Source organism: Caretta caretta, chromosome 2 (assembly GCF_965140235.1).
Source record: "Caretta caretta isolate rCarCar2 chromosome 2, rCarCar1.hap1, whole genome shotgun sequence".
In the NCBI taxonomy this organism is placed as follows: domain Eukaryota; kingdom Metazoa; phylum Chordata; order Testudines; family Cheloniidae; genus Caretta; species Caretta caretta.
This window is the reverse complement of record NC_134207.1, coordinates 79,962,862-79,989,642: the sequence shown is the minus strand read 5'-3', so window position 1 is coordinate 79,989,642 and position 26,781 is coordinate 79,962,862. Positions and strand designations below refer to the sequence as shown.

Below are 26,781 nucleotides of genomic sequence, written 5' to 3'. Positions count from 1 at the left end.
ATACCAATAGCTAGCTCTTATATAGCGCTTTTCATCGTTTGAGCTCAAAGTGCTATGCTGTACAAAGGAGGTGATTATTATTGTTTCTGCTTTACAGATGAGGAAACTGAGGCACGGGGCAGTAAAGTGACTTGCCCAAAGTCACCTAGCAGGTCAGTGGCACTGCTGGAAATAGAAACCAGGTCTGAGTCCTAGTCTAGTGCTGTATCCGCAGTGCCACACAGCTTAGTTTCAGCTGCCATTATACAGTATGGTGTGCTGGCTCTTTTAATTGTTATCCCAGCTAGGGGAGAAGTGATCGCCACAATAGTGTGTATAAAGGGAAAATGTTTAAAACAAATCAGAAGTCCATGCATAAGCGCACACAATGTATTTGGACTTGCGTGTATATTTACCACAAGTGTGCACGTCGAGCAGAAAAATGTGCCCACTGACAACTCTGTAGGTTCCTAAGAACTCATCTGAATGCTCATGTTCCCAGTTTTTGAGAGCACATATGCTCAGTGCATGCACATTTCTGGAACCAGATACCCTGATCTCTAGATTTAAAAGTACATCCCAAAGGGCTTAGCTTTCTTATTGAGCACATTTAAATTGGCCAACCTTAATACCATTAATTAGGACTCTAGTGCATTTCAGACTTGTAATTTTAATATTTTCCTTGCAACAGAAAATTAAACTCTGTTACAGTGTATTGATACAAATGGTCATCATAAATCAGGTGACTTTTTGCAGAGATGATAGCTCATTCCCCAAAGAGATTAGAACAAATGATATCTGCCCCTGAGACCATGAGCTCACCTTCAACTCAGACTTGCTAATTAGCAGCACAAACACCTTCCCCACCAGGCTACACTTGTAACTGTATTTTGACAAAAGCTTTGTAGATGACATGGAAAATATTTCAATGGAACACTGTGTTTGGTGAACAAGCAACACTGTTACTCCAGTTGTTTGGACTCTCCAAAGAGAGAACTTCGAGGCCAGACAGGGTCTATGCAAGAAATCTGTAAAGAGAGACTTTTGGTATCTATAGGTTTCTCTCAACTACTTTACCATACTCAAAAGGGGGCAAAAATCTAGTATATGGCAACCTGGGAGGAACTTTTGACCAACTGTAATTATGGTGTGGTCCATTGTAATTATGGTGAGGGCTCCCCTCTCCAGTAGGTTTTACCAAACTCCCGCCCCTGCCTTGGGGTGAGGAACCCTCCTACTGCCTTTGGGGTGACAGCATTTTGCCCAGGAATCATTCCAGTGCATACCTCTTTAATTCAGCACCTGCATCACAGAACCCCAGTGTCACTGAAAGGGAGAGGTAGTGCAAATAAGACAGTATTGCCAACACCTGTGATTTTATCACCAGTCTCACAACAGAAGGCGTATTTCTCAGACCCCAGATACAGGGGGCCACATGAGTTTTCAGCCCTCATGATTGCAGAGGAAATTGTAAAACTATGACTTCACTGCACACAGGTTCAAAATCCAGAAGGTAAATAAAAAGAAGCCAACATTTATTTATTATTTTAAAAACGTCTCATAACCTTAAAGCCAATTGTATGATTTTGGGGGATCCTAACTCATTAGTTCTGAATAGCTGGGTCTGGCATTACTGGTCTCATGGAGCCAATACTTCAAAGGTAACTCAAATGCCATCAGCAAACACACAGTCCAAAGTGCCCCTCCACATTCACCAGTCAGGTCACCGCTGTTCCTTTTGACGGTGACTGAATCTTGAATGTAATGCAAGCTCATAGTAGTCATGAATTCTAGCGGCTCCCTAGGCCTGTCTCCCAGCTCTGAGCTCACACTGTGGGCCTGCAGCATGATAGACCCCCCCACAGCAGCCCATTACGTCTTTTCTCTAGTGGCATCCCCACCCTCCAATGGGAGAGCTGGCAGCAGACAGTAGGGGTGGGATTTTCTACCAGTTCTCTAACCAACCAGGGCTCTGGGTGAATGGAGAGGCCCATCCCCTGAACAATTAGAGTAGCCCTTCCCGCTGCTGCTGCCGCCATGTGGAGTGGGGTTCCACCATAATCACGATACTCTTGAAAAAAGCGTTCATGGTGACTGTGCCGTCCAGTTTGCTGGTGGGTTAGTTGGGGAAAAATACCTGCCTCACAGGCTGTGGGGCCTGGCACATACACTTCTGTTAGGCACCCACCCTCACCATGTGTATCACCAACACTTGATACATTGCGAATAATTCTGGTTGTGTTGGTATAAAAATGGAGATGAACAACGTTCTCACTGTTATTTGCATTATGTTTTTATGGGGGTGATGCTGCCAGAGAGACTCAAAAGGGAATTTAGGAGTAAAAGCAATCCTTTTGGGGCTGGTTTATTGTTGCCCTGAACAAGAGTTATACCTAGGTTTTATTTCCATTCAAGGAATATTACTAACTTATTGGGACACGTTGACCAGATCACAACCTCCCTTGTACCTCAAGTTTAGCCATCTGTAAAACAACATAGCACTTAGCTACTTCACAACAGAGCTGTGGGATTCAGTGTTTCCAAGGTGCTTTCAGATTCTCCGGTGAACAGTGTAGTATGCATTAAGAGATCATGGGCAGAAAAACATCAGACTTCTAGACAGAAGATCACTCTCTGCTAAATGCTTGAAGTTCCTACTTTATTAAGGTCCTCGTACAACATGCCCTCGTCCTTTCTGGGGCCTGGCAGGCCAACGACTCTATGAATTCAACTCTACTACACAACCACTACTACATAAATACAAACCAATTATTATTAGGGCCCTAAGAATTTTGCATTTCTGTGGCTGAGAAATAGGTCACGGAATCCACCCCTTGCTACAAAATTGACTCCAGAATCCAGGCTTTCATTAAAAAAGCCCTCATGTGAAGTTTACGTTTGGTTCACATATTCTAGGTTAACAAATGCAGTGTTATTTTCATTCATCCGCACACAGCCTAAAACAATAACTTAGGGAGGTGTGAACTGCCCTATTCTTCTCAATGGATTGTAAACTCTGAAACCTAAAGACAGGAGTTTCATGTTAGCTATTTCTCTGATGTTCATTTTGGAAGAAACATCTAGGGATACAAAATGACTGTGCTTATCTCAAATGTCTCCCATGCTCTCTCAGATGTCAAAAGTCCCCACTATACTCTACACCACTGCTAAAACCTCCAGTTTGCCCCTACTTGACTCTGTCTATGGTGTTGGGGACAACATACACTAAATTGTTTTTATACTAAAATCAATGCAGGACTTTATTATTCTGCTTTCATGTTTGTTTTAAATTAAAAAGCCCTCCATTTTTACATCATGCTTCCACACAATTTCTAGTCTGCTTCACCAAAGTCACAAAATCCAGGAACTTAAAGGCAGAATTTCAGTCCAGCTGGTAGTGAAGTTCATGGTGTCTTGATTATTAATATGGAAAATTATCAACAAAATCAAAAACAAAGCTCAAAAGTTTCTATCAGAAACTCAGGCATTTGCAACTTCATTGTTAAATGCCAAGCTCTGCGCCAACCCCATAGAAAGAACGTCTCTCTCTGGAGTAAAGATGTAGAAATGTAGAACATATAGCAAAGGATGTAAACAGATAATGCAACAGGAGGATATTAATAATTTAAAAAAGTTAAAGCATCCTCAATCCATATTCCTGGGTGAATAAGGAGAGTAAGAGCTATCACTGTGATAAACTGTAAACTAATTGTACTATTTAAGTCTGAAAAGCATTTCTGGATGCAGCATATAGGAAAGATGGTATAGAAAATAAAGTTGTGATATACAGAAAAGAACATAGATACGTAAGAGGGAAAAAATCCTACATATACAGAAAACCATGCTCCTCTGGAGAAAGAAAAAGACCATTTTGCTCCGGCCTTTTCTCCAGCACTCAGGCAAAATAGCAATAGGTGCTATAAATTTGTATCCAAGGATAAAGGAAAGTGGTATTAAATGGAATTAGATGGAAGTTATTTACACTCAGTGTAATTAATCTATGAAATAAAGTTTCAAGAATAGCTCTAGGAGTGACCTGGATGGCGGACAGATCCAGAGGGACTCTCTGACCTTCTATATTAAGACTGCCTATGTTTTATTTTCTAGGATTTTTCAAAGATAAAAGGTTGTAGGACACACAGCATTATACTCACATTACTCTCGAGGCTACAGCAACTTCTGCATTGTGCCCTAGCAATGTATGCCCTCCCCCTGTAGGCTTGAACTGCTTTGGACAGCTGTGGAAAGGGGCGGGGAGGGGGAACTGCATTTGAAACATTTGTGTTTGATTGTGTGCAACCTACCCAGCGCAGCTGGTCTGAGTCAGCTCTGAGAAGATGCTGTGCAGCTGTTTCTCTGGAGCAACACCACTGGGCAAACAACAGCACAGCCAAACATCTCTGTACATCTGCCTGGTCTTTGGAGTTCATTTTGTCCTTACTCTGTCATGTTTAATCACTACATGTTAGTCTTTATCTTACTATATATTCCTGGGTATATGCTAAGAAGGCACAGGGACAGCATACTGCTGTACTGGATTTCTCCTCAATTTTTAAATTGTCAAATCAGAGCCATTGAAACACATTAGGCTTTTCAAAATGTATTATTGGACCTCTGGGCCATTGCTGATTCTATCCCCACTCTAAAAACACCAGGGCCAGATCTTCAGCTGGTTTAAATCAACATAGATCCACTGATGTTGAAGAATTTGGCCACCGATCATTGGCGAGCCCATTCTGTTAGAAATTATTTGCACAGAATAAATAACATGGCAGCATGTCAATCTGAAGAGATCCTTGTTAAGTAGCTGGGCTCACACATACCATGGAGATGGGAGTGGTATGAGAACCTGAATAGAATAGACTCATCATCAGAATTACAAAGGCTCATGCATGAAAAAACAAAAAACACAACACAACACAAAAACGAATGCTGAGTCAGCCTGAGCTGATGTTAACTAATGAGACTCTGTTACAAAGCAAATAATCGACACAACATAGCATACACTGTATAGAATAGCTAGATTTAATCATGATGTAAAAGGGAACAGTCCCCAGTTGCCTAATGTTGGGAGACTAGTACAGTACTTTACAGTGCTAGAACCTCAAGTTCTAAAACACAGTAAACAACCACATTGCCTTTAAATGGGTCAAGTGAAAAAAAGTCTACAGGACTCTTTAAAGGAAATAATGTACTTCAGCAACACAGAGAGGAACATGTCAAGGTTCGAGCACCTTAAGATACTGTATAACTATACCATTTCCTTTTATGATGGTGGAAGCATGGGAAAAATTAAGTCCTGCAGATATGTCCAGTTGTACAACACACACAAGCCTATTATACTTTATACCGATATAATCTTCTAAAAAGAAGATGAATTGCATAGCTTTTTTGGGCATTCAGAGCCAAAAGAGAATTGGAGATGAAAAGTTTGACAGGCAGGTTATGAACCATGTTTGCTATGAGTGGAATAGTGAGCACCATAGAAGGTGCCTGTTTTTTTCTCTCATAAATGAAAAGGTTAGAAATTAATAACAACAGATTTGTTTCTCCATTCAAGAGTACCTTGTGATTTTAAGTGAGGTTATTTTTACAATCTTTGTACTTGTATCAATTGTTTTTCTAATTGCTAAAGGACAAAAAAGAAAAAAAAAGAAAGAAAAAGCATTAATAACCAAGATAGTCCTATCAGACTGATAAAAGTTAAGAGGGGTAAAAATACATGAAACACTCTACAATCTACTTTTGATAAGAGTCTAAAAGAAAGTTTGATTATGAGGAAGTTGACTTTGAGAAACATTTTGATTTTGAGGAAATGAGGTAATTTTTATCAGTAGACTGCCCTGTATTACCATCCCTGAGGATACAGTTGCAGTTGATCTGACACACTTTCCACATTTGCTGGCCTTTCTGTTTGCTCCTCAGCAAGTTTACCAATCATCTTCCAAAGTCTTGATTAAAATCTCAAAAGTGCGTATGTGACTTATGAGCCAAGTTCTCATTTTCAGAGGCACTTAGAGCTTTCATCTCATGGAAAGACAGACAATGCGACGTAGGCACTTAAGAGCCTATGTCACTTTTGACAAATCAAAATTTGAAAAAATGTTACCCCTTGGCTCTACAAGAAAAGTGGAACTACTCTAACTCAATTTTAAATTGATCTACCTAAATGAGTGCAAACTCCTGATACCGATGCACTTAAACCAGTTTAACCCCTTGCCTCAATTTGTTTAGCTTGTGTCAGTAAACTTATGGAGTCTTTCCAGAAACACACCCATCTGTTCACTGATGGGAGACGCTCTCTCTCACAGAGTCATTCATTCTTTACAGCACAAATTTGTTCATTTGAAGAAGGTCTCAGACACCTGCTGTTTGTTTGTATTATTATGTACTTTAGCTATAGTTTTAAAATATTTTCCAGTGACCAAATATATTTTTTAAACAGACAATAGTTTATTTACAATAGCTCAACTCTCTGAGATACAGCAATGCAAGCGAAATGCACCAGACAAGCATATATTTAAATAGATTATTCCAAATGTTACACACTGGAAGTTTAAAATACTATTATATTAGCTTTAATATTGTGGTGACTAATGTTTCAATAATACATAACTTTGTGGAAACATCCTGATATTCAGTGTGTTTTACACAATTTATCCTGAATTACAGTAACTGTGCAATTATAACTTGGTTCATACAAGAGAATAATAAATACTTGAGTGTATATTTTCACGCATGTTTATTTAATGAGTCCTTGCACAACTCAGATGCACACACCTTGATGGTGAGTTATATAAATTTGATAACTAGTTTGCATCTCTGATCTTAGAATAAAATATCCAGATTGTAATTTCTCTTATATAGTCAACATTGTCGAGTGCAGAATATCTGGCATACATTTTCATAAGCTGCAGACTAAACACTGCAAAGCATAAATGTTACATCTTTGTAACCAAACATTTAAAAAATGGAAATATGTAGGATTATTTTAAAGGATGTTTTTAACTTAACTGCTGAGCAGAGTACTGATAACCAGAAACAAAATATATTGCAGAAAGTTTGTGTACTAACATATATACCAGATTTTAGCACAGCATGTGATACGAGACTATTGGCCTATTCCTACTCCCACTGTAGTCAACGATACAGCTTCTAGTACTTCAGTGGGGTAAGAATTACAGTATACCAGATGCTTCAGGAATCACATTTTTTGCTGAGATCAGTAGTCGTTTGGGTGATAGACTACTTAAGGTATTTGCAAACTAAAAGTATTTGCTTAAGTTCACCCCACCTTTAACGTTCATCTTTTTCTTATGATTTACAGTAATTAAAAATAAATATTTTGAACACACTAGTCATGATGTGCCTCTACTGTAAGAACCAATCCTATACTGACAGAGGGGATACAAGAAGTCTTCTCCATTTCTAAGTTTCTGGGATTATGATGACACACCGGGTGTATTTATTGCAGTGACCGTCTGCCATCATAAACAAAATAAGTTTTAAGCTTTAAAGCTCCCACATATCACTTAATAGATCATTGGTTACATTACCAGCTGCAACAAACTTATAGCTGACAAAATGTAGCACATAAGTGATCATGAAAGAATATTAAAATACAAATAAATATATTTTAAAAATTAAGTGAGGCAAACACACATACAAGCAGTTAAAAAGATCATGTAGGCCTATACTGTTTAACTCAAATATTGTATGTTAATGATACCACCATAAAACTATTTAGAAGCAACATAAAAATCAATAAGTCAGACTAAATCAATTTCTTATAGAGATCAAACTGTGGCTTGGATAAATGGTGCTCTCTCCTTGTGGTGCTGAAGAACAGATGATAAAGAGGAGTACGGCTGGAGTTTATTTTAGGGATGGGTCATAAAACTCAAATCCAATGCGTCTACTTTCAAAATGAAATGGCTCTCTTTTGACCTCTGATTTTGCAAGACAGATAGTGAAGTGCATTGTGTATCAGAGAACAGGAGCAAGCCCTAAGAAGGTACTCAATGAAAACATACTTAGGCCTTAATCCTGTTTCCATTGTAGTCAATGGCAAACTTCTAATTCAATGGAGGAAGAGTAGACCCACTGTATCTCACTTTCTGCCCCTTCCTTCCTAAGTCTACAGAGAGCAAGTGGCAATATTCTTTATCAGTTTGTCCTATTTGTTTTGGCTGCCTCCTTTTTTCACTTCTTTGTTGAACATTCTGTGTCTTATCATTGTCTCTTTCCTTGTGTGAGGAGCTCTCCTGGGACTGGCTCTGAGCGTTTGCCACGCTTCATTAATAAAGAGTGTAACAAGGAAAAGTCTCTGAATTGTCTTGGCTGGTTTCATGCTCACCTCAGCCACAGAATCTGGCTGTAGATGGGTTAGGAAGCTACAAGTTTCATTCCTTTTGTCTAGACGAGCCACTGAGTGCAAAAACCACAGCCTTGTATTTAAAGAACATGAGGCTGTACAAACTTCACAAGTGATGAGTCACTGGATACCGTGCTTCTTAAAATATTGAAATGCAAGAAACAAACTCTATCCAACAGTCCGCAAATGTTGTACAACTTGTCTCTTTTAGTTAGCCTGTTGAAATCATGCATTTATTAAATGTTTAGCAAAATCTCTCTGGTAAGCATATGTGGCGGTCTTGCACTGTTCTCTGCACAGGGATGGATTTCATCCTTCGCACATGACAACATTCATCAATACAATTTGAAATTGTCTTGCATGTTCTTATTTATGTTTGTATTTCTGAATTTTGATGCAGCAGTTGTATCAGATATATACAATTCATGAAAAACAGTCCCCTTTCTTACAGAGATAGAAACTATCAAAGAGAGGAAGAGATCAGGAAAATGAATATAACATGATAATGCCTAGACTACTGGTTGAAATAAGTTGGTAATAGACATGCCCTTATGCAATGATGCAGAGATTTGATCCTAGCAGTGGTCTGTTATCCCATTACTATATATACATACACACACACACCCCTTACTCATTTTAATGAGTTACACACTTGCACATATTGTAAATCAAAGGACAGACAAGTCTATTACATACAATCCACAACCTTGTTTTTGTACTGTAGTTAAATAATCATGAACATATTTCAAGTTTTAGATACAACCTATATAACTAGGGTGACAGAAAATGGTGTTCCAACAAGCACTGTAATGGCATATTGCAAAAATCACAAAAACCCCCAACAAAAACAAACAAACCCCAAAGCAACTAGTTAGGAACAAAGCCATGAGCCAGTTAAAAAGATTCTATAAAGATTTTATGTTGGGTTAGCTACATCTGTTGAAACACGTCTATACAAGAAGGATTGGTCGCTTAAGCACTTTTGCATGTAATATCATTGGGGCATCCCTTTCCCTGTTTCTCTAAAAAGCATCACATGCTTGCATTTCTTATTGTCAAATTTAATTAACAGAGAAAACTTTGCCACAGACATGACAGAATAAGATTATATGAACAGTGCCACAGTCATTGATGCTGTTCAACTAACTAGAGACCAGTTTGCAAAAAAATGTCAAAACCAAAAGCAGTCATATCAATATAACCTGTTATTACAAATATGTTCCAGTCAGTGCTTCAATATAGTTAAAAGTTTTTTAAAAATCCACCTTTATTTTGCTAATAAATAAAAATAAGATTGTAAGCAAAGTGGGTAAGTAATTTAAATGTTTAGTTATATAAATTAGCACAGTGACATTTGTTTGAATAAGTGCACTGAAAACAGATAACGCCTTCCTTTCTTCTGATACCTGAACATTTATTTACTTTTGCTTGAGTTACTGAGTAACATGTGGACCTTCAGGTTCCCTGCATGATCTATAGTCAGCTAATACTAAATGGTCAATAGCTGAACCTCAAGAGAAAGTTTCACGAGATGGACAACTATGCTAACCTGCATACAATACATTTAAAGGTTTTGCAGCATTATTGCATTAGATTAGAGCCTTTGGCTTCAATATTTTTAGTTGTGGGGAACGGGAAGAAGGCAGTATTTTTTACACCAGAACATGGATATGTAATGGATGAAAATTGGTAGGATGACTGACAGGAACCAATTTTTGCCTATGAAAATATAGTTTTTCAGAGTTTGTAAAGAAATAATGATAGGATATATAAGAACAAAAAATACTACCCTAAATTTGGAAGAATCTGTTACATGCTGTACTTTGGCATTATTGTCACTGAACCTTACAAAGAACACTTAACGGATAAGACATTCTAATCAGGGTTGACAACAGCCAATTAAGTGTCAGAAGAATAATCTGATAAATTTGTCTGTGTGCTATAGGCATTTGCAGATAAGTCTTAACTATCAATCTGAATGTTAAACATCTTTATTTCCATCTTGCTATTGATGGCCTTATTAAAAAGGAAATGCTATCAGCTCTTTCAAATTGACCTTGGGATGCTCTCTCCCAAAAAAGGATAGTTCTGAATTTGGAAGAATCTATGGGGACTCTTAAATACAGTAAATTTCTAATCAAACTGAGCAGGTGTATAGCTTGGTGAAGAACTACATAGCTGCTGTCATCTCCATACAGTTTCAGATATTGCAGGTGTCTGGTTTACAGTAGATCTGTCTCTTTAATGGGTGGAAGGATACCTGTGGACATTCTAGTAGGCCATTCTCTGCTTTCAGTGCTCCTTGCTAGTCATACAGAAGATAGCACCTCATTGGTTGGATCAGTCCCCTTCTTGTCTTCACTCTCAATGTCAATCACATGAACCATGCCAGGCTTCAGGATCAAGTCGTCAGTCTCTATCTGGCTCCTGCTATCATCCACCTCCACGTATTTCCCTTTAGACTGATGGGTAGCCTTACTGAAGACATCTTTAAAATGTCGCTTGAACTCAGTATCTGGGCAATATACATACTCATAAAGGGCACCTGCAAGGACTGCTCCTATTATTGGTCCAACCCAATAGACCTACAAGAGAGGGAAGAAACCCCACAGGGGTACATGATGGAAAGGAAAATGTTTCAGAGAAAAGCAGTTTAGTGAAGACTTTAAATGGACACAAAAGCCCCTTGAGTAGAGAGCTTAACCAACCTCTCTTGCTCAGAAGTGGACATGCTCTGAGCAATGAGGCTGTGCCTGTCTAGGTCCTCCTGTGGCCTCTAACACCATAGTATTTGAACATTTCATAAATGCTGATAAATTTGTCCTCACAACACGCTTATGAGATATAAGTGGTATCATCCCAGTTTTGTAGAAGGGAAATCTGAAGCACAGGGAGATTAAGTGGCTTGCCTAAAGTCACATAGGAAGTCTGTGGCAATGGAAAGACTCCCACTGATTTCAGTGGGCTCCATGTGATTATCTCAGAGGGATTGTATGTCCTTCACATGTTCTCAGTCCCTCTCTCCTTCTTCTGGAGAGGAGAAAATATGTGAAACTCTGACTAGCCATCCTGAGTGGAACCATCATGCAACATAACAACATGGTGCAGAGAGGGCACTGAGTGGTTTTACAGGAATGTTAGGAAGGCATTCCCTCATTTTCTGATGAGACAGGTCAGGATACTATGACAAACACGGGACACAGGGAAAATGCTTCATCTTGAGCACACATTTCCCTCCCCTTGAGGTCCCCAACCACCTCTGTACAGTATTCCTCAGCCTCCCTATGCTTCACTACAGGCAGATACCCAGCCTCATTGGTCCCCAACTTAAGTTTTGGTCCTGGGGACTACTGGGTAGATGGCATCGGTGGCCTTGGAAACAGTGGCATTGGTGGGCTTTTTGGTGTAGTTGTGCCTACCTATGTATATGCTGGGCATGCTCCCACCCTCCCCACCTCCACCCCAATCGCCTATGTTATTTTTCTCTTTGAGGGGACAGAAGAGATCTGGCTTAAATTTTTGATTTTTCTCAGCATGGCAAAAATTCAAACTCTTTATCAGACAGGCTGGAGATGCTGAAAGCATCTTGGGCCAAGCCAAGCCCAGCAATAAATTCCCTCTGGAGAAAAGGAATTGCCCCTTGCACAGTCATTGATACCTGTGCAAAATGAGGGTCAAATGCCACTATTCTGTGGTGGTAGCATTTGGTATTTGCTTTGCACAGGTGTCAGTGACTGTGCAAGAAAGGCAGTGGAGAGTCAAGCCTCTTATCTGCAAAGTGAAAGCAGTTGTTAGGGAGTTTAGTTGATATATAGTCTGTCATAAGGCCTCCTCTAAATGTCCTTGTGTTTGTTTTTTTGGTCACTTAAAGACATGTTTATATTTGCCTTGCTTACAAGAGGGCACAAAGAAAATAAAACCCTTTATTAATTAAAAACTTTCTTTTCCTCACCAACACCTCATTGTCTTGTGTATAAATGCAGAAAACAAATCAGAGTGCATAAACAAATATTTCTACTTTTATTTTTAGGACCACATTTTCAAAAGAATCCAAACCTGGTCTCTGAAATTGCAGACAGCTCTGCATACCTGATTTCTGTTCACCCAGAAGAGGCAATTAGACTTCTAATTATCCTATTTGCACACAAATGCATGGTATGCCAATTTGCTTCAACATAATTCCCAATAGTCCTGCAATACTAGTTAGCCATGTACTGTTACAGGTCTCACCTGCCTTTGCTAAGGGCAGGTGACTCTCTCTTATTTCAGGAGCAGAAGAGATCTTTCAAGCAGCTAGGACAGCAGTTCTGCTTCCCCTGGGCTGTTACTCCAATAAATACTATACATATATTTACACTTTTGGTTGTTGTCTTAAATATAAAGGGAAGGGTAAACACCTTTAAAATCCCTCCTGGCCAGAGGAAAAACCCTTTCACCTGTAAAGGGTTAAGAAGCTAGGATAACCTCGCTGGCACCTGACCAAAATGACGAATTAGGAGACAAGATACTTTCAAAAGCTGGGAGGAGGGAGAAAAACAAAGGGTCTGTGTCTGTCTGTGTGATGCTTTTGTCAGGCACAGAACAGGAATGGAGTCTTAGAACTTAGTAAATAATCTAGCTAGAGATGCGTTAAATTCTGATTTCTTTAAACGGCTGAGGAAATAAGCTGTGCTGAACGGAATGGATATCCCTGTTTTTGTATCTTTTTATAACGTAAGGTTTTGCCTAGAGGGATTCTTTATGTTTTCAATCTAATTACCCTGTAAGGTATTTACCATCATGATTTAACAGAGGTGATTCTTTTTCTTTTTTCTTCTTTTAAGAAACTGAATGCTTTTTCATTGTTCTTAAGATCCAAGGGTTTGGGGCTGTGGTCACCTATGCAAATTGGTGAGGATTTTTATCAAACCTTCTCCAGGAAAGGGAGTGTAAGATTTGGGAGGATTTTGGGGGGAAAGACGTTTCCAAATGGACTTGTTCCCAGTAACCGGTGTTAGATGTTTGGTGGTGGCAGCGAAAGTCCAAGGGCAAAAGGTAAAATAGTTTGTACGTTGGGGAAGTTTTAACCTAAGCTGGTAAAAGTAAGCTTAGGAGGTTTTGATGCAGGTCCCCACATCTGTACCCTAGAGTTCAGAGTGGGGAAGAAACCTTGACAGTTCTATATTAGATGTCTTTGGATAATTAATTAATCTTGTGAATTATTACAGTAGTTTTAAAATCTGAATAAACCATTTGGTGGTAATAGTAAATCCACTTCAGTAAATTGACTAATGGGGGGAAAAGTTACGCGTGTTGTAAGTGTTTGTAGGATCAGAGCCTATGGGCCTGATCCTATTCCAGTTGAAGGCAATGAAAGTTTTGCTATGAACTGCAGGGGAAATAAGATGGGCCCATTGTTTCAAATTAGGAAATATAGATAAACACGACAGGATGTGGCCGTCTTAAAAATAATATTGGAAGTGTTTCTAAAAATGCCTGTCATGACTTTAATGAGGGGAAAGTAAGACATTACCCCTCTTGCCTATCATACGTGAATTTGTTTTTAATAATTATTTTATCCAGAATGCTTTAATAAACTATTGCACCATTAGCACTGCAAAATCTGTTAATCAAAACTGCCTCCCACACATGTACTCTTAGTTGGGCTGATGTTTGCTCATCAAAGCAGGTTTTACTCTCACAAGCCCAGATTCTGATCCCGTTATCTCACATTGGTGAGCAGTTACTCACGTATGCCCACTCATGCCAGATCAAAATGGAGAAGTTCTCACATTGCATATCTGGCCTCCTTTTTTTAGAAGCATTTAGAAAATGGGAAGCCAATGGATTACCTGAGTAGCTACTCCCCAGCTTGACTGAGGGGTTTGCAATCAAGCTCAAAGTATCTTTCTTTCCAATAACAAAAATTATTTTGATCACATTGCGTTTTTTGTTTTTAACATGTCCGGATTCTCTCTCCATGCTTGCAGTCTCCTCAAAAACCTAACCTCCAAATACACAATAGGCAATTATAATTCATCCCACGCAGGACAGACAGAGTACAACTTTAAGACCTGTACTTTAGGCAAAGAACAGATAAATATGGTAAAGCTTGTGGCAGGTCAGTGGCCCATCTTTCTCAGTGATTGTCTCTATAGAACATTATGAAGAATAAGAAGAGAAAATGAAGAAAAAATATAATTTGGTAGTTGGTCATTACTACTATAAATGAAGGATAAAAGCGGTTACCCAGTGGTTTTCCCATTTCCCCATGATAACTGCAGGTCCAAATGATCGAGCAGGGTTCATACTGGCACCAGTGTAGTTGATCTACAGTAAAAATAAAATGTTAACTATTGCTATGATTAGAACATTCTTATTCAACCATTTACTGTCGCCATTTGCTGGAATGCAGTACTGTCACACAAACCACTTCGAGCCATCTCTGCTTTTGTATTCCTACCAGCTACAGTAGTATCAGACTGTGTTATCATTCTCCAGATCACCCTTCTAGTGACAGAATTAACATATACATAGACAGATAAAAACCTGATCCAATACCCTATCAATAGAATGCAAAGCCCATTGAGGTCATTGGGCTTTGCAAGGGATCCCCAACAGGCTATTAAAGAATTACAGCTCTAAAGGCTCCTGGAGCTCCCATCTAGTTCAGGAGTAGGGACAGTGGAAGACGGGCTCTATTATTTAAGCAGAAGTCATTAACTTACAGCAAATAAATGTCCAATTGCAACAGAAAATCCAATTGCTAAAGCCACTGAACCAGTGACATCGCTTCGTTTTGAATCACAGCTGGCAAAAATAGTAAAAACCAGCTGGAATGTAATTATCAACTCCACCAGAAGTCCATGGCCAGCGGAAAGATCTCCATGTACCTGGAAAAAGAAACAACCACCGAAGATGAAGCAAAGGTGAGTTTGCAGTTCAAAAAGCTACTACAAATATTAATTGTTTTATGACTGAAAATGTTGAATCATGCACAGTGATGAAATGGCACTGCACTTTGGAAAGGTATGGATTCATTTTTTACCCCCCTTCCCCCCCTTTTTTTTTTGACAGCCATGGAAAATTACTGATGGACTGACAAAGTTCTTACTGGATTTTAATGTAGCACTTCAAAGCTAGACTGCATTTATTATATCTTGAATTTGCAAATGCTGCAGTTAAACTTGCACAACTTTTTTTCCTTGAGAGCACTGTAATTTACGATTCAATTATAAATTAATTAATTAGCCCTGACTTAATTAATTGAAATTTCAATTAAAAATTAAGCAGCGTGTGGCTCAAGTGCATTTTTAATAAGTCCTGCAACAGGGCTAACTGATGGCATTCCTTATTAGCTTAGAACAAAGTGGAAATCTGAGGCACAATCTATTTCAGAAGTGTGTCATTTTAAATTGATGTTTTTTTCAATCACCATCATACTGGCATAGAATTAATTTCAGAATTCTTCTTGAAATTGTATTTCATGCATATATATTTAAACTGTGAATGTAGATTAGCATTACCTGCTGTTACCAGATTTTGGGGAATTCTAGAAGAGAAATATTCTGTAAAAGAATAGCTGTAAATATTGCTTAGTATAAACCCATTCTAATGAGAGATCTAAGCCACATATAGGAGCTGTAAATAAACCAGCAATGCACTTAAACCATCACTTCTACTTTCTGGGTTTAAATCTGACACTAAAAAGTTATTCTACTTTAAGAGTAGGAGCAAAAGTTGTTACCGTAGTAACTCCCAAGCCTCCCACCAAACTTGGGGGTGTGACAAGGTAGAGAATTCCTGCCCCCACTATTGCACCCAGGCATTGGGCAACAATATAGAAGACAGACTTGGCAAGGCTGATCTTCCTAGTGCAGACCATAGCAACAGTCACAGCAGGGTTAATATGGCCACCACTGATGTGTCCAAAGCACTGCACCATGGTTGCAATGCTCAGTCCAAAGCAGAGAGCGATAAGGACCATGTCTACAGGCAGAGGCTTTTCAGATCCACCCCAGTTGATTGTAGAGCCAAGGCTGAGGAGGACAAAAATTAGCATGGCCAAAAATTCTGCTGAAACAGCTTTCCAGAAAGGCTGAGTCCAGACGCCTTTAAATGCCACCATGATGGTCTCACACTTACACAGACGTCCACACTTACTGAAAAAGAAAACAAATCTGCATCAGAATTCACCAAGTCAGCCTTAGATCTTGCTGCAGAGGGTTATTATATGGCTGACCTTCTGGGGATGGCAGCAACACTGGGCACTCTATGGTGGGGCTAATAATAAAGATGTGCCTTGTGAGAGAGAGTGACCTCCTAAACAAACCTTACTCATGCTCAGGAAGTCCTGTTCTTAGTATACTGCAGTCTAAAGGACGCAGGGCAACTAGTCATCATGTTTGAGAAGGAAAGTCTCTCTGAATAGATGGAGTTTCAGGTAAAGAAGCCTATAGTTTTTTTTAAAACTAAGTAGGCTTGTCCTTCTAGTTGCATCAAAGTCTGCATTGAACTTGCACACAGCCGATGAAGTGAGCTGTAGCCCATGAAAGCTTATGCTCCAATAAATGGGTTGGTCTCTAAAAGGTGCCACAAGTCCTCCTTTTCTTTTTGTGGATACAGGCTAACACGGCTGCTCTTCTGAATCCTGCATTGACCTTGCATACTGTAAAACCCCATTAACTTCAGTGGCCCCTTTGTCCCTTGTGTGTGTTCGATGGAGAACTTCCCTTTCTGTGCAAATTCGTACTTTACCAGCACATATACAATATTTTAATAAAAGGCCAAGAGCCCAATCAAAATCCTAATTTCCCAAACTGCAACATTGGTGTTGCAGTTTTGGAAGTTGCCCTAGAAGCATTTATAAGAGAGCCTCTTTTTGAAATATTACTTTGTGTCAATAAGAAACAGTTTCTTCAGGCTGGACATTTGGTAAAATGAATACAACCAGGAGAATACAAGAAATCCTAAATCTTGTCCCCTGAATCAAACATTCAATTTCCTTTGGGCTATGTTTGTAGGGTGAGGAGCGAGATGTAGTAATATTTATTGGATAAGTATTGTGGAGAGCTGTGGGTGGGAGGAGAAAGAAGTACCTTGGTTTCATTTGTGCACCAGCACCGATATTTACTAGGTAGGCTACGCTGCCTTCATCATGAGTTACATTTTTGTTCGCTGCCCAGAGACCTATGAAAGTGGGTTACTGAAGAAGTTATTTGTAGTATTAATAAATTGAGAATAAACCAAAAAGGTAGCATTTTATGAGTTTCCAAGGAATGCAAACAAGATTTTCTTTCTTTTTTTAATTTAAACAAAGGAAAATAACTTCTACAACTCAGAGCAGAATTTCAAGTGGAAGGATGGAGGAATGTAATAACCAGTTACCTAAGGTAATTGAGCCATAGTACATACCCAACAACACTTCCACGTGAAAGAATGCATTATGTATCTTCATAAGCACCAGAGGCACACATGACCATGAATTTCTCAGCAGTGCAGTTTTGATGCTCTCAGAGGAGGTGTGGCAGGGCCCACCCACTTCACATGAGCACCCGTACTGGCTGAGTGTGTGTCTACACCTGCACTCCCTCTGCATTGCTCTGCTTGTGGTGACCCCTACTGGCAGTTAAATGTCTTAGGCAGATTTCAGTGACTCAGCCCTCTGTTGTTGTGAAACAACAAACAGATCCCTTCTGGAGTACAAGTCCAACAGGGCCAATCAAGTACCCACAGTTGGTCTGTTCCTGCAGCCCTCCCTGGGCTCAGTCTTAAATTGTCCTTGCTCTGGTATGGAGCAGTACCCCCAGGGCTTCCTCCTTGGAGATTTTTCACCTATTGTCTCAGCTGGGTCACTCTTTACAGTTCAGTCCCCTTTGGGGTGTGTATGTTGTATCAGAAGTCCCACAAATACTGCCCCTCTTTCTAGGCCTTCAGCCCCTTCTTCAGGGAATTGGCCACTCCACCTGGGGCCTGGGTGTGTGGGGCGGGGGGGGGGGGGGGGAGAGAATGGACCCAGGCATGCCCACTACTCCAAGTCCCAACCCAGGGACCTTATAAGTAGCAGCCACCTTCTGCTTCCCTTTAACTATTTAGTGCTGCATTTCCCTGGGACAACCCCCCATAGAAGCAATGAAGAGATAAAGCAAAACTGGAACCTTAAACCCCTTTAAAATGTTGGATACCTAGATATGAACCAGCACCTAGAGTTTTGGTTTCAGTCAGGGCCTGAACAAGAATGGGACAAAATTTTTCTTTTTTTGACCCAGATGAGATTGTTTTCACAAGATTTCAACCACAGTGTGACAAATTCACCTCTTGACCACCTCCGTGGGGCTGGATGCAGTATTGCAGTCCTTCTCTCACCCCAGGTTCTTCCTGCAGACTGACTTTTGTGGGTGTTCAGTGGCTTGGCCCTCTGTCCAAGTCACAAAGTCTGAGTGAACCCCTCCCAGGGTATTAAAGAGCCCAATAAATAAACAATCTCTTTGCCCTCGGTAGGGTCTTCCGCAGAGGCTCTGGGTCCTTTAAGTTCAGCCCCTTGTTCAGGCTCCCAAACAAACTCCGTGTCCTTCTTGGGGTTTATGCCATGTTACCTGTGGGGGAATGCAGGCCTGCCCGCTACTCTGGGTTCCAACCCAGCTCAGGGACCCTACACACTAGCAACCACACACTGCTTGAGTCAATCAGTTGCTGCTTCTTCCCTAGGCCTCTTCCCACCAGGCATTTTAACTTCATCCTTATCCCAGAGTTAAGGTTCTTAGGTACTCTCTCTCCGTGCAAACCCAGTTCTGCAAAATACTGCCAGGCAATCTTTGGCTATCCCACAAGCTCCTGTGGCCAGAGAGTAGCACCCTTCCTTTCCCCTCTGCTCCCAGCGAGAAACTGAACTGCTAAGGCCCTTGCAGTTCCTTTTATCTGGGCCACTAGGGCCTGATTGGCTGTTTCAGACCCCTCTAGCCCTTGGAGTACCTGGTCCCTGTGGTTTCCAAAACAGCTGTTCTGAAGACTCCTCTCTAGGTAAACTTGGAGGACCCATATTCGCTGCTGTTCTCCTCTCCGCTCTCTATTTCTTGGGCTGGGGTACAGTAGTACCACGGGGCTCCCAGCCAGGCGGAATATACCTAGTCACACTAAGACAACTAAGACATGCAACAACAGCTAACCCTGCAACATTTCTATCATTCAAAATGGCCAAACGTTCACAAAAACAGCTTATGAAATTGACACTGAATTTGAACCCTAAACCAGATTGTCACTTAAACCCACCCTCTACTGCTGGCCTAACTCTAACACAGATCCAACCAAATACTACCTCCCTGGCAACAGCGTAGTCTAGTGCATTGTGCATGGGACAGGGAGACAGGAACTCCTAATCTTCACCTTGGATTTACTCTCACGTCATTGTGCGATGCTGGCCAAATTACAACCACTCTGTGTTTAATTTTCCTCCTCTGTAAAATTAGAATAAAAATATGTTCCTGCCTGACAGAGGACACTGTGGCCTGTCCTATATGCTGGTGGAATGTAAGGGGGCCTGAAGTGCCTCCTTATTCCCTTGCACCAGTGTGTTGTACTGTTGCTTCCAGCATGCAGGGGCAGCAGGCTCTTCATTTCCCCACCCTTGCACAAGTAAGCAGAAAGGGGCAGAGCCTTGGAAAATGTACCTGTTGGCATAGCTACACTAGCACATCAGAGAGCATATGATGTGTCAGGTTTGATGACACAATGACACAAATGACACAAACAGATGACACAAACATTGGGGGAGTGGTAAATAATGAAGAGGACAGGTCACTTGGTAAACTGGACTCAAGCAAACAGTATGCATTTTAATATGGCTAAGTGTAAATACATACATCTAGGAACAAAGACAATAGACCATACTTACAAGATAGGGGACTTTATCTTGGGAAGTAGTGACTGAAAACGATTTTGTGGTCGTGGTGGATAATGAGCTGAACGTGAGCTTCCAGTGTGATGCTATGGCCAAAAGGCCGAATGTAACCCTTGGACGCATAAACAGAGGAATCCTGAGTAGGAGTAGAGAGGTTATTTTACCTCTATATTTGGCACTGGTGTGATTGCAGTAGGAATGCTGTGCCCAGTTCTTACTCCTGGGGGAAATTTGTGCCACTACGCATGCGCAGAGTTCATGTCCTCCACAGATTTCTTTGCTTCCCTGCAGAAAAAATGACTTTCTGACAGGGAAACAAAGGGAAGCCACAAGAGCGGCCATGCGCCACTCCCCAGCAGCGTGGGCGCATTGTTTTGGGATTCCGGAGCAGCCAGTGGAGTGGTAATCACTGGGGATGGGGGGCGGGCTAGGGACGTCCTGGTCAGTGGCTCCTACCCTGTGCCAGGCTCAGCTAGTAATCCTGGCTGGGCTGGGGATGACAGGACTTCCTCTGCCTCTCCAAGAAACAGCCAGGGCTGGGTCAGACCCACCCCCAGAAATCTTTCTAGCTGCAGGAAGCGCTGCACTCCCTCCCCCGCTGCTTCTTGCCCCCATTGCTCCTCAGCTGTGGGGGGGAGGGGTCGCTGTACAGGAAGCTGCTCCCTCATCTGCCCAACCCCCGTGCATCCAGACTCACCTCATACCCAGCCTCATGCCCTGCACCCAGAACCGCCCCCCCCACTGACTCCCTTGAACCCAAACCCATACCCCAACAAGCCTCTCTTTGCAGCTGGAGCCCCCTGAACCCAGACCCCTCCGCCGAGCACAACCTCCCTGCATCTGGACCCCACCCCTGCACCCAGACTGCCCCTTGCACTCGAACCCGCACCAGAACAAGCTCCACCCACCTGCACCTGGACCACCCTGACTAGTCCCCTGCATAGGGTGACCAGATGTCCCAATTTTATAGGGACAGTCCCGATTTTGGGGGCTTTTTCTTATATAGGCACCTATTACCTCCCACCCCGTCCCGATTTTTTAAACTTGCTATCTGGTCACCCTACCCCTGCACCCAGACTTCCACCCCACTGAATCCCACCAAGCCAGCACCTGGACCTGCACCCCACAAAGCCAGCACCTGAACTCCCCCGCTGAGCCCTTCACACCCATACCTCCCTGTTGAGCCCCAACCACCTTCACCTGGACCCCCCAGCAGAGTCCCATTTTGTCTGCATCCAGAATCCCCACCCCCAATAAGCCCCTGTTCATCCAGATCTCCCTTGCACCCGGACGCCCCACCACCCTGCCCACACCCAGATTGCCCCATACAGAACCCTATCACCCACACCTGGATCTCCCTACACTAAGTCCCTCCATACTTGGATCCTGCTGGGTTGAGCCTGTCTGCCTACATCTAGTGTGCTTGGCACGGAGGGGCAGGGCCCTGGGGTGTTTCTGGGACAGTCCTGGTCTTGCACAATGTCAGGGTCGGGTGCAACTTTACCGCCGAGTCCATGTCTGGGGGAGAGGAGGCACAGGGTGATCTCCTACCTCTGTGTAGTCAGTGGTCTGTGTTCCCCACTACCATGCTGGAGCCTCCACACTTATTTATTGACAAATAAAATTTGCAGAATTTTAAAATATTGTGTGCAGAATTTTAATATTTTTGGCACAGAATTCCCTCAGGAGTAACTTCTGGTGTCCACAATTCAAGAAGGATGTTGATAAATTAGAGAGAGTTCAGAGACAAGCCATGAGAATGATGAAAGAACACACCTTATACAGACAGACTCAAGGAGTTTGATCTATCTAGCTTAACAACGAGAAGGATAAAGGGTGACTTGATTACAGTCTATAAGTGTCTACATAGGGAACAAATATTTAATTATGGGCTCTTCATTCTAGCAGACTAAGATATAAAACAATCCAATGGCTGGAAATTGAAACTAAAATTAGGATTGGAAATAAGGAACACATTTTTAACTGTGAGAGTAATTAACTAGTGGAACAATTTACCAAGCGCGTGGTGGATTCTTCATCACTAACAATTTTAAAATCAAGATTAGGTGTTTTTCTAAAAGATCTGCTCTAGGAATTCTTTTGGGGAAGTTCTATGGCCTGTGTTATATGGGAAGTCAGACTAGATAATCACACTGGTCCCTTCTGGCCTTGAAAACTATAAATCTAGGAATCAACCTGGTGCAGTTTACTCCCTCCCGGGAGCAGCAGAGAGACCAGAAGGGAGACTAATTTGGGGAGTCACAGGGCATGTCTACACTACAAAATTAACAAAAAGAAAAGGAGTACTTGTGGCACCTTAGAGACTAACCAATTTATTTGAGCATGAGCTTTCGTGAGCCACAGCTGCTCATGCTCAAATAAATTGGTTAGTCTCTAAGGTGCCACAAGTACTCCTTTTCTTTTTGCGAATACAGACTAACACGGCTGTTCCTCTGAAACTACAAAATTAAGTGCACCTATGTTAGGTCAATTTACAGCCACCACAGTAATTACTGCGGTTTTTCATGTTTACACTGTCGATGGTGCTCTTGCTCACTTTCAGCACTTCCTCTGAGTTAAGAGGAGCAGTATGGGGGTGGGAGGCTGACAGTCTGGGCTTTCAGCTTCCTGCAGAGCTCTCCATCTAGAGCCCAACTGCCCCATGGGCTCCTGTCTCCCCGCTCTCTGCTGGGAGCCAAGCAGCAGCCCAGACTCTGAGCATGGAGTCCCCGCAGGGAGTCTAGGCAGTTGCCAAGCTCCTGTCAGAGAGTGGGGAGCCCAGGTGGCAGCTGGGCTCCTAGTGATGAATGGGGCGACGGGAGCCCAGGCTCCAGCAGTTAGCTCTGTGGCAGGTGGGTAGCTGAGAGCCTGGGCGGTAGCCGGGCTTACAGCTGGAGCCCTCCACCTACTCCGGGGTGACAGCACCAGCTGTGAGCCGGGCACAAGGTTCTCAGGAGGGAACCTACCTGCCTTTCTAGTCAATTTTAGGGCTCCAGTCAGGAGCTGTGAAATTGACAAGAATGACAGCCAACACTGTAATGCACTGTCTACACAGACACTGCATCATCCTAACTGCACCAACATAAGCCCTGTGCCTCTCGTGGAGGTGGAGTTATTATGTCGGTGTAGTAGGGCACTTACATCGGCTGGAGTAGACACTGACATAATCAGATGGACGTAAGTTGCCTTACCTTGACCTAACTCTGTAGTGTAGACCAGGCCACAGTCTCTCCTAGGCTGCTCCAGGGTCAGTGCAACAACAGGTTGCTCCTTACAAAGGGCAGATTGCAAACTGGCAATCCAGGTCAGAGTGTGAAGGTCTTGAAAATGTAAAGTGCTATTTAAGAGCCAAGTATTATATTAAGGCATTACACAAATGAATAGTCAGGCTCTGTTTATCAAGAGAAGGTGAATTTCCATCCTGTTAAGCTTTGTGGAAAAACACAGTAGCCCTGTATTGTTTCATCTATATTTTTACAAGTATTATCTTAAGTGTTTGCTTTGTTTACGCACATGTAACCCGCTAATGAGTGTGTTACTGGTCCCCCTCTGTGCTGATCCATAGAGGATATGAATTGTTACAGCCCTTAGTTACAGAGCTGTAACTCTTTTCTCATGCTGGAGCTGCTCATGCTTTTTGCTCTGGAGGACCTGGGTGCCTCAGCGAGCATGACGGCCATCACACACCTCTCTTTCTTAACATCCTATGGGCATGGATGTGCCAGTGTAGCTATGACACTGAAATGTGAACTGTGATTGATACGAAGATTGGCATTATGGCCTAAAGGGTAGTGCAGTGGACTGGGAGTCAAGAGACATCAGTTCTATTTCTCACTCTGCCACTGATCTGCTGTGTGACCATGGGCAAGTCATTTCACTTTCATGCCTCAGTTTTCCCTCATGTCCTTTGCCTGCCTTGTCTATTTACAGTGTTAGCTCTTTGGGGCATGGACATGTCTCTTACTATATACATACCTAGTGAAACAGGACCCCAACCTGAATTACGGTCTCTAAGCATTACTATAAGCAATACCACTAATAAAGACAGCACTAAGAAAGTTCACTTAAATTTTAAAAATTCATCCATTTCTAACTAAAATTATGTCAGTGATTAAAAGTGAGCAGAGCAAACAAAGTGAAGGATTACTACAAACAACACTCCACGTGTCACTTGTTTCAATGTTTTGTGAATCTCACAAATATTTTAACAGCCACCTCTGTAGCAAGCTGGAGCACTCTCAGCCCTCTATGGCACAGCTGCCTGCAGTTCAACAGACATTACTCACTTGGATGTCTAAGAAGAGCTTTGGATGGCTTGAAAGCTTGTCTCTCTCGCCACAGAAGCTGGGCCAACAAAAGATATTACCTCATCCACCTTATCTTTCTAATATCCTGGGCCGGACACATCTACAACTACCCTGCATACAATTTGTGTGACAGTCAGCTGTTGTAGCAAGGCAAGCACATGCTGTCCTAGGTTTTTCTCACCAATTTTGTTTTGCTTTCAAAATGTAACTCAACCCAATTTTGCAAGAAACACACGTGTACTGTAGTTCTTCAGGAGAAAATAACCTATAACTTATGAGCCAAACCAAACCTATGGCTTGGTTGGATGGAAACATCCAGTGCAGTGCTTCTCAATCTTTTCTAGGCAGTGACTAGAGTTGCCAGGCATCTGGTTTTCGACGGGAACGCTGGGTGTCTCCTCTTCCACCCCACAGCCCTCATCCCGAGCCCCAGCCGGAGCCCTCATCCCCCCTACACCCCAACCCTCTGCCCCAGCCCAGAGCCCTCTGCTGCACCCCAAACCTCTCTCGCCTCATCTCTGGCCCCATCCCAGAGCCTGCACCCCCCCAGTCCAGAGCCCACACCCCCTGCCGCACCCCAACCCCCTGTCCCAGCCCAGTGAAACTGAGTGAAGGTGGGGAAGAGTGAGTGACTGGGGGGAGGGGGAAAATGGAGTGGGCAGGGGCAGGGCCTCGGAGAAGGCACAGGGCAGAGGTGTTCCCTTTTGTGTGATTAGAAAGTTGGCAGCCCTAACAGTGACCCCATATTACAAGCGAAAAACAGTTTCAGTTGCACCTTTCAGTCAGAGACTAACAAATTTATTTGAGCATAATCTTTCGTGAGCTACAGCTCACTTCATCGGATGCATCCCAAAGCTTATGCTTGAATAAATTTGTTTAGTCTCTAAGGTGCCACAAGTACTCCTTTTCTTTTTGCGGATACAGACTAACAAGGCTGCTACTCTGAAAAGTATCAGGGGATAGTTATGCATCTGAAGAAGCGGTGTTTTACCCACGAAAGCTTATGCCTAGATAAATCTGTTAGTCTTTAAGGTGCCACCAGACTCCTTGTTGTTTTTACAGACAAAGGTATTTTTAGGACCCTGTCCAAACAGGCGAAAGGCAATGCATCGCCTCTGACCTTTTCGTGACCACTTTGCAGCCCCGTGTGGTTTAATGTTTCCCCTTCAGCACACAGACAAAACACCCACCCCTCTACCAGACAGGGACGGGCTAGCCCAGTTACTAGGGCAGCTTCATCCCACTGCAACCAAAGACTTTCTTGGCCAAGATCATGCAACAAATATCCCTCCCCGCCCCTGCCTTGCTCTGGAAGCCAACCACCGGCTGCCCAGGGAGCGGAAAACAAAACCCACCAAGAGCGCAACTCACAAGCGAGCGGGAAGGCCGGTGCAGCAGCCCCGGGCCAGCGGGGATGGTCGGGGAAGGTGTTAAAGGCACCGCTCATGTGTTGCGCTTCGGAGAGCGGGGAGGGGGAGGAGGTGGGGCTGGGGCTGCTGCGAAGAAAGCCGGGAGCGGGGCTTCTGGGCGCAGGACACTGGGGAGGGCAGACGAAGCAGCACCCCCCCCCCCCCCGCCCCCGGAGCCGCAGCTGCCTTGGCGTCACACAGGCAACAGGCGCGCCGAGCCATTTAACCCTCTCGGCGCTGCGGCCCCCGGCCTGCGCTCCCCGCTCTGCCCCCTCGGCGCTCCGTGCGGGGCGGCCGATTGGCCCTTGGCTGCAACTCGCGCCCGCAGCGCTGGACGGGGCCCAGCCCGGCCCCAGAACAAAGCGGGGTTTGTTGCTCTGAACGGCTTGTGCCGGCTCCTGCTAATTTCTTTCAAGTCGCGCTGGACAGCCAGCTCTTGCCGAGCCAAGTTGGAAAGCAGGGAAACCCCTGGGTGAGTGCTCGCTTGGGTTTGGGGTCGGGCTGGGAGGTGCTGAGTGCATTGGCTCGGGAGAAGATCTGTATTTCCCCCACCTTTCCCCTCTTCACACGTCGTCCTTCGTTGCTCTAAAAGTGGCAGGAAAAATACAGTCAGAATACTCTCTAATAAATACAGCTGATTACAAAAGATCAGGAACAAACCCCCTCCCCTCCCCACACCACCTATGCCTGTCCTGGCTACCTTTGCAATTTCTAAACATCTCAAGTCCACCGAACAAACTCAGGCTTAGCTCCCTAGTAAGAACAAGACGCTTACCCCCAGCTTCTTGCTGCTGGTCTGCCACTCATTCCTTCCCTGGGTGGTGTGCAGTGAAGACA

At 42.9% G+C, this 26,781-nt stretch overlaps 1 protein-coding gene across 1 annotated transcript; it reads right to left on the bottom strand.

The window, feature by feature from the left end:
* Positions 1-6,410: 6,410 nt before the first annotated feature.
* On the bottom strand, positions 6,411-25,913 carry AQP4 (aquaporin 4). Its single transcript, XM_075125256.1, has 5 exons — positions 25,891-25,913; positions 16,080-16,494; positions 15,061-15,225; positions 14,582-14,662; positions 6,411-10,938 (listed from the first exon to the last, which is right to left on the bottom strand). The coding sequence occupies exons 2-5, from the start codon at positions 16,458-16,460 to the stop codon at positions 10,663-10,665; spliced, it is 903 nt and encodes a 300-aa protein (XP_074981357.1). The 5' UTR covers positions 16,461-16,494; positions 25,891-25,913; the 3' UTR covers positions 6,411-10,662.
* Positions 25,914-26,781: the final 868 nt, after the last annotated feature.